Source organism: Cinclus cinclus, chromosome Z, assembly GCF_963662255.1.
Source record: "Cinclus cinclus chromosome Z, bCinCin1.1, whole genome shotgun sequence".
NCBI classification, from domain to species: Eukaryota; Metazoa; Chordata; class Aves; order Passeriformes; family Cinclidae; genus Cinclus; species Cinclus cinclus.
The window spans coordinates 42529857-42538953 of NC_085084.1; the positions used below are offsets into that span (position 1 = coordinate 42529857).

General features: G+C 38.0%; 1 protein-coding gene across 1 annotated transcript; it reads left to right on the forward strand.

Annotated features, from left to right (window-relative positions):
• Positions 1-649: 649 nt before the first annotated feature.
• LYRM7 (LYR motif containing 7) lies at positions 650-8753 on the forward strand. The gene is made up of 5 exons (XM_062513477.1): positions 650-667; positions 2687-2759; positions 3362-3432; positions 5732-5813; positions 8234-8753. Exons 1-5 carry the CDS (start codon positions 650-652, stop codon positions 8308-8310), a joined length of 321 nt encoding a protein of 106 aa, XP_062369461.1. The 3' UTR covers positions 8311-8753.
• The last annotated feature ends 344 nt before the right edge of the window (positions 8754-9097 follow it).

Here is a 9097-nt window from a genome sequence, read left to right on the forward strand (position 1 = left end):
GGACAAGAGAGACACGGAGCTCCTGGAGGGGGTCTAGCAAAGGGCAATGAAGATGGGACTGAAGCTATTTCCTATTTTGAGGAAATGCTGAGGGAGCAGGGCCTGATCAGCTTTGAGACGACCAAGAGGGGACCTCATCAATGTCTATGAGAATCTGAAGGAAGGGTGTCAGGGGATGGACGCTTTTTCTGTTCAGGCTGTTCACAGTGGTGCCCAGCAATAGGACAAGAAGCAGTAGGCAGAAACCGATGCACAGGAATTTTCTGTGAACACGAGGAAGAAGTTCTTTACTGTGCAGGTGAGCGGGCACAGGAACAGATTGTGCAGAGAATTTACGGAGCCTTCCCCAGTGCGGATAGATGTGGACACAATCGTGTGCCAAGTACTCTGGGATGTCTCTCCCTGAGTAGGGACGCTGGACCAGATGAGCCACTGCGGTCCGTTCCAGGCTGAGCTGGGAGTCCCTTCTGTGAGTCTGCGAAGCCGGGCCAGCCGGGGCACAAACGCTGCTCGGAACGGCGGGGGCGGCGGACGGCGTCCGAGGGACAGCATTGGCGGATGCACCGGCAGCGGCGGGACGCAGCTCTTCCTGAATCGTCACTTCCGGGGCGGAACTTCCGCCGGTGGGACGGTGCGGGCGGCGGGCGCCATGGGGAGCCGTGGGCAGGCGAGTGATACACATACACACACATTCTGTCCGTGCTGGGAGGTTGGAGCTTTGTATCTTTTCTAGAGCCAAAAGGCATGTATTTTCAGGACAAGAAGGAAAAAAAAAAACTAGCTAAAAGAAAGTAGCGATTTGCACGCAAAGGCCATTGCGGGGAAAGGAAAGCACATCCTGGGAGAGTAATGTAGAGAAAAACAAGGACCTAGGAATTAATAAACCCTCTCATTACTACGGTGTAATGTCCTGTCGGTACCTCTTTCGGAAGTGTATTGGAGCCTAGTTTTGGGAGTGCAGTCGACGGGTATTTGCGGAGCTCTTTGTTAAAGCAGGTGACTGGAGAGGTCAGAGGTGTCTGCATTAATATATCTTGATTAATACCTAATACAGCTGCTTTGTGGCTGGTGTGGTGAAAACTTTCCAGGAGGAGTTTGTTAAAATTGAACCAGAGAATGTCCTGGGTTGGAAGGAAAATGACCAGAATCAAAAATGATCGAGTTCAGCTTCTGGTCTTGCATGGGACCATCTCCAAGGGTAACACCATGTGCCTGAGAAAGTTTTGCAAAAGCCTCCTGAGCTCTCTCAGGCTGGTGCTGCGACCACTTCCCTGAGAAGCCTGTTCCAGTGCCCAACCACCTCTGGGTGAAGAACTTTCTGATACCCAGCCTAAACCTCCCCTGACACGACTTCAGACCACTCCCTTGGGTCCTGTCACTGGACACCAGAGAGAAGACATCAGTGTCTGCCCTCCTTCTCCCCTCGTGAGGAAGCTGTAGACTGCTGTAGGGGTAGGAAGATGCCTGAAAACAGCCCATCAAATTGTTGAAAATTACCATTAAAAACTTAAAGTTTTACCATAGGTGCCTTCAACATAAAACCACTTGTAATATTAATTTGCTATTTGCAGAGATTGGGAAAAAAAAACCAGTATGGGATAGGGAAATTTTAGCATACTAAAATGTCCCCAAAGCAAAAAGTTTATTTGTTGTGGTTTAATTCTGTGAGTTTACTTTCCAGAGATTGACCCATCTAGGGAATAGCACATTTAAAGGCAGCATGGCTCTGTTCATTTGCTGACTTTTTTCTGAGTTACAGCCCTTTGTTTCCTATATGTCCTTCTAAAAAGATAATTTGGAATACTAACAGAGAAAACAATCTGAGATTATTTTGAAGTACCTGGAATTGTGCCCTCTAGAGGTGTCAAAACACGCTGGGAAGTACTAGAAGGAATTCCAAAAGGCATCTTGTTATCAAGATTATGGTTTTCGGGTGTTTGTCAGGTATTCTTTCAGTCTGTGGCAAGTAGCATAAGGATTTGAGAATTTTTGTATTCATTACAGCCTGTGTGAATAGTCAACCAAAACCACATGACGGTGATCTGTGATTCTCAGAGGGTTTGCTTTTCATACGTATTCAGGTGTATCTTCTCTGCACTGTAAATCCTAACTTTTTGAGTGCTTTCTTTTATTGAAGTTTTCATTTGCTGACCTGGCAGTTGTATTTACAGGGAGGACTTTGCACTGGTTTTGCTACACCACCTTCTATGTGAGATTTCTATGTGAGAATACTTCAGCCATTTGTTTTTCGATCTTTTTCAATAACTGGAGAATATCCACTGATGCAGCCTTGATAATGCCTTCAAGTAACTTGACTTTTAGAGTTACTCAAATTCTGTAGGGTTTATTTGACATTGGCACAATAAATAATGTTTGTGTCCATGTATTTTCAGGATTATATTCCCATCATGCCAAATAATTATTTAGGGTTGTGGTGCTAGCATCTTAGGGTAATTTGAAATATCTAGACCTGTCTTAGATTTTGATGACATCACATCTGCTTTGGCTGCAAATGTTTTAATCAGCAATTTAAGTAAAGCCTCTTAGATACTGATTCCATATCAAATTCTGTACTGAATGGAAAGAACATGAAATTTAAACAAAAACATTTTCAATTGTAACATACTCATTTTAACTAACAATCCTGCTGGCAAATAAGTTAATTCTGTTGATGTTGTATTAGCAGGTTTTGAAGCTTTTCAAGTTGTTACACAGAACACGGCAAGAAGTTTTTAAAAATGATACCAAAGCACTTGAAGGTGAGATACTTGTTTTGTGTGGTGTGCTTACCTATATTTTGTAGAACTTTCTTCTCAGAATACAGAGAAAGAGAATTCTTAACATAATCTTACTTTACTCCCATAATTTTCAAGTAATAATTGAGAAAACTTGTGTGTCCATAACAAGATAACCTTTCATTTGAAACAAAAACATTGGTCCTTAGATTCAAGCACCCAACATATATTGTGGAAGGGAAACATCTCTTATTAAAATGTTCCTGATCTTCCTGGGAGATTATTTTCTTTTGTTTTTTTATCTTCTCTTCAGTCCAGCCAGAGCATGCTTAGCTGTACTAATTATTTCTGTATGCACAGTTTTTCCTCAAGGGGTAAAATCCTGCTTTTTTAGTACCTTGTGTATGCAATACAGAATGCTAAATTTGGATTCTTATTTTATTTGTATACCAGTCAGCTTAAAATGTGACATCATGTGAATTATGTGGAAATCTTACATTGAAATACTCTGATCAGAGTGCCCCAGGAAGGTGCTGTAAAGGACTTAAGATTCTTAACTTTGGGGCAGTGTCAAATTCAAAATGCAATTTTTGTTCATGCTTTATATTTTTGTTTACTTTGTTTAGCTGCAAGACAAAAGATAAATGAAGAATTCAGAAATAATCGAGATGAGACATCTGAAGAGAAGATTAATGAGGTATTTTCTTGCTTTCTGTTGTTTTGGGTTTTTTTCCACTTTATGTAAGAATATTTAGAAATCAGTTTTTTACTTAAGGGATCTTTAAACCACTGTAAACACATTGAAATATCATGAAAACCAGGTTGGTTTATAAAGACTTTTTTGTGGATCTTTGGTCATAAATATATAGATACCTCCAGTGGTATTTATACTATGTTACAGAATTTTGTTCATACAAAAACATGTAAGTAGAAAGTGTGTTCTGATAATTCAAATTGATTGTTTTGAAGTTTATAATAAAATTCTAGTTAAAAATATGTAAAGTTGCAATTTTCATGTAAATATTTTATGGTTTGCTTATAATATCTGTTTGCACTGTGATCACTTAAATTTACCTGATCATTGTTGTTTAGGCAAACAGAAACAAACAAAAATTAAACAATCTTTTTAGTTACTAACAGAATACATATGAGTCATCTTTGTGGAAGGCAAAAAACAGCAAAATTATTATGGTTTGTTGATTGTAGTATAGTAAAGTTGTAGTATATATTAATTACTCTACAGGGATTTTTTTTTTTTCTTACCTCATCATGCATTAAAAGTAGCTCACTCAGTTAGTTACTTTTGCTTAATTGTCATCTTAATAGTTTTTGCTGAGTCATTTTTTCTGAAAGTTACTGTGAACTGAAGCAGAACTTCCGTATTTTAGATAATTTCAATTATTAACATCCATACAGAGTGAACAACTTAGTCCTTGTCATTCAGCTTTTCATCAGACTGCATTTATATTGATACTGGCCACTGGTTGGAAGAAAGTGCCTACATCTGTCCTTCAAAGAAATAAAACGTAAATCTTTTCCTCATACCAGCCACTGAACAGTAAACAGTTCTGATCCTTTAGTTAGGAATTCCTGAATTTCAGTTTGTTATCTGCCTCCTGTAATAGTGCTCAGTGTTTGTGTTACCCCTGTCTGATCAGACAGGGTAAATTATGTGTTCAGGGTTGTTTTTTTAAATATATGTATCGGAAAAAATATTTGCTGCAATTCTGTGTTTGTTTTGTAGGCAACCTACAAAATACACATATGCGACTTTTTAATATGGATTAGTTGATATTTGATTAACTCTTTCAGTGAAAGAAATACTACACTTCCATCCTAGCTACACACTCCTTAGAACATTACAGAAGCTGTACTATTTATTACTTGTCCACACTGAATAGACTTGGTTGCAGAGGAACTGAATCAAGTTTTATGCAGGACTTGAAAAAGTTTGAGCGCTTGCTTGCATTAATGTGGTGCTGTTAGTTTCTGCTTTGGACAGCAACTAAAGAATAGAATACTGACCAGCCAGAATAGAAAGCTACAGTGTATTCTAATATGACAACAAGTATTTGTGTCTGTATGTACTTGTTCATGTCAAGCTCTAAGTGATACAAGGAGATCAAGGTAACTGCCTTATAGCTTGAGAATGAGAAATATAGCTGAATCTGGTGCACCAGTTTTAGTTCTGATCAGGAGTGCACTTGAGAAGTTACCTTGGTTATTTCCACTTCCAGTGGTTTATCTTGTTTAGTAAAGTGTCAGAGCAACTAGCAGAATTCCCTTAAGGTCATTTTGAAGAGGAAGCTGCACTTCAGGAGCATGCAGCCTGGCTGCTAATGGGCTTTCAGCAGGGGCAACTGGAGGGTACCTGCTACAGGCCCTCAAAAGGGAAGAGCAAGAGAAGTGCAGTGTTGATGTCAAGTATTTGAGCTCTAGCCTTTGCAAAGATGCACTTGTGTTGGTACGTGCCACTTCCTAGTGTAAGCATGTCTCCTGAAATATTTGACTGGAGCAATTTCATTTATTTCTGACACAGGTATCATACAAACAAGTATTAGACTTTTAAGCCATTAGACTTCTCTTAATGGCTCAGCAAAGCTGCTTCAGCTTATCCTCTTAGTGAGAGAAGGAATTCTAGGCCTTTTGCCAAATACTAATACCTCAGGTAGTCTTTAGGTAGTGCCTTGTTCCTGCACAGTTCTTCTGTGAAACCTCAGCATTTCACCCTATTCATTTGCACTTTTAATTTGGTATGTATGTTACTGAGTCAGTTTCCCTCACTATGTGCTCCATGTCAAGGTCACATACATATCAATCTGTAAATTATTCCAGGATCCCCAAGGCAAAGCAGTGTATACATAGCACATAAGTAACTGAGCAGGACAACCCAACGACTTTATTATTTGAACAGTTGTCTAGTATGGAAAATATCTTCAGAAACACATATAATTTAAATTAATCTGTTGTTCCTCTCTTCCTGTTCCTTTTACTAGCTTCTGAAAATAGCTTCAGATGTTGAAGTGATTCTCAGAACTTCTGTTATTCAGGCGGTTCACACAGATTCTGACAAAATAGGTGAGTAAACCTGCATGCTAAAAGTATACTTAAATATGCTACAGTTTAATAAATATATGTAGAATGTGAAAATGAGGAAAGGAATAGTAAGGCAAATAGCCTGTTATTCTCTGCCAAAATTCTTAATGTAAGCTATTCATTAATATCACTACCTAGGACAAGTGGAGGTTTCAAAAGTACAGAGTTCCCATACAGATGTTTTGAAGTATGGAGGCTGGTAGAAAATAGGCAGATATTGGTTTTAATGCACTCAACTGGCTATAACTATTAAGAAGGTAAGCAATTAGATATCTAGTCAGCATGCATGTATAGGCTAGTCAGTCAGCATATGTCTGAAGGCAGTAGCCATGGTTACCTATCTGTAGGTGCTTGCCCTACCAGATATGGAGGAGCTGCCTGAGAAGCATTAGCAAATGCTGTATGTACACTGACCATAGAATAGCTTTTTCTTTGACAACTGAGTGTTCATTTCTAAAATATTTTTCCAACAATTTCAGTTTCAGGTTATGCTGTGTGAACGATCTGTGACACAGTGATTACCTCAGTGTAAAGCGTATCAAATTCTGTTCCTGGTTTAGCAGTTCTTTTATCTTGCAGTCAAAAAGAAAAGTAGTTGGTAGACTTAGCATACAGCTGTGTAGTAGAGAATACAGGAAATCTTTATCTGTGCACATTGTTTCCTTTTACTTCTGTTTAGTGTTGTCTGTAAAGTTTTGTACCAATTTTCAGTTTTAGGTTTGGTAAAACATTTGACTTTAATACAGCAATTACAATCAAGGCCTAAGATAAATCTGGACTAGTGTCAAGTCTTCCACGGTGATTCCAGGCAGATAACAGCTGAAGAATAGGAACAGACAAAGTGAATTTGTATCTCTTCCAGCTGTTCACACCTGGCAGCACTTCCTAAGTCGGGTTGTTTTCCGGTTTAATTACCTTCAATCTGAACCTTCAATCGGCTTTTCTCCAGTTACTTTTCATTTTCACCAAGCTGTTCATGAATTTTTAAGTTCTTTACTTTCTCCTTTTTGTTCACTTCCCCCATGCAACAGCTCTCAGAAACAACAGGTAAATGCCTGTGATTATTCTTGCTATTCATTGCACTCTGTGAGCAAGGAGGCATTTATACGCAGCAAAGGCATAATAATGTTCTCTTTCATTTTCAAGTGGATTCCTGCTAAGTCAGTGCTAAGTGTAAATCTAATTTTTGGCTGCCAAGCATACACTTTATGTATTTATTTTTTTTAAATTGTACTCATTAAACTCATCAGAGTGATCATAATAAATTCTGAACTTACTCCCTTTGTGAAGTTAGTATTTTTCTTGATCTGTGTGCATTACATGTCTCTAGGTATAATTCTGTCCTTCAATTTACTCAGTCAAGTCTTAAGCGTGTCTTGCTACTTTTCACAGTAAGACATTTTCTTAATTAAATTGTTCAGGACGGTAAAATTAAAAACCTTTTCTTTGGAGGTTACTTACAAATGTTGAACAGTGACATGTCAACAGAAATGCCTGTAGAACTCCATGTTTGACATCACTTCAGTCGATGATGTGATCATTTATTGTTCATGTCTTACAGTTTAACTAGTGACTTATCTGTGCAAGACTTCTGTCATAATAAGACTGTTGTTTTATAAAAACATTGACTGAGGGGACTTCAGGGAATCCAAACACATTGTGGTAACTTCTGAAGCACCATTCAGAGAACTCCAGCAAGGACTGTAAGGCAAAACTTCCCTTGCAAAAGCCTCATAGATTCATGTGCAAATACTAGCCTATATTCTAATCCTGTGTAAGTGTGTAGGGATGGGGTTAGGACAGCCAGGTGTATCAGCAACAGCAGGACGAGGAGAGAAAACGTGGGCCTGCAGCTCAGTAGCACAGGGGATTCAGTAACAAAGGACACAGAATAGTCAGTTCTGTGACAGTATAGTGGCAGTAATTTTCTCTGTGAGCTTTCTTTTCCTGTTGCCCTTTAAAATATGTATGACAAGATAAACATTACAGATTGGATTCCAAGACTTGGTGGGGAGACCTAAATCAAATCCAGTACTCATTTTTGAAACTGCCAAAGTAAGCATAATATGACACAGGATTGAAAAAAATGTCATTCATCCCCCTGCTAAAAGTGAATGCAGAACTTTATAATTTTTTATGGCTTTGTAATATCAACATTTTCAATGCTTATAAAAGGAGACAGGAAAACGTTATTGTGAGCAGCTGAAAGTAAAGTCTTAGTATGATTTTGTCATAGATAGATACCATGATGCTACTTGTACACTTAGCAGAAGTTCAGATCCTCATTTTAGTAACTAGATATTTTGTTTGTAAATGTAAAAACACCTTTAGAATTTGAAGTAGTATTTTCCATAAGGTTACAGTCTTACTGGCTTTTTTTTTTTTCTTTTTTTCTGTTTCAGTACTCATACCCAGGAAAGATCTGCTACAGGACAACACTCCTTACTTAGATAAACCAACGAAAAAGCAAGAATCCTGAGGAAATACTGTTACCAGGAAAAAAGAGACTGAAATCAACTCACTGATTTTATTGAGTGCTGGGATATCATCATGCCCTTGTTCTGTGGAAGATACTAATACTTTCACAGAACTTAGAAGTACACTGCTGAATTGTGTTATCAGCCTGGAATGTTTCTATGACAGCTATCAGACAGAGATTTTTTCCCAGCAGTCCAGAGTTTTTCAAAGCTATATAAAAATTAAATGGAGTACTTAATAATGGTAATACTTATTTTTAAGTTGTCAATCATAAGCTTTTTTGAAGTAATGAAAATTCATCTTGTGGCATTTAATGTTAAATTTATACTTTGCACCAAAAGCATGATTTCTGAAGTTTGTCATTAATTATACACTTGTACACTGTGATGCTTGAGGGAGTTCTTAAAGGTTTATCTGAATAAATTATTTGTGTTTTACAGATGGGAGAGCATGCGTAGTGTTTTTCTTCTCCTACACTCTGGAATGAGCAAGAATGTTAGAGTTCTCAGATGACAGCACAAGAGAACCCAGCCACAACATAACCTTAGGATGCTGGTTTAGATCATATGGTTTACGAATTTATGGTTTGTGTTTTAATTTGTAATCGCTGAGTAGCTGAGGCATTTTCCAAAGAAAAGGGCCTTGCTGTTTAGTTGCAAGTGAACTTGCCTAGAGTGAATATATAAAAAGTTTGATTAGTAAGCTAATAATTTGCTTTTATTTTAAGGATACTTCCTTGCTTCTTGTGAAATTCATCACAATGATCTGTTTGATTCTGTTTTCATTGG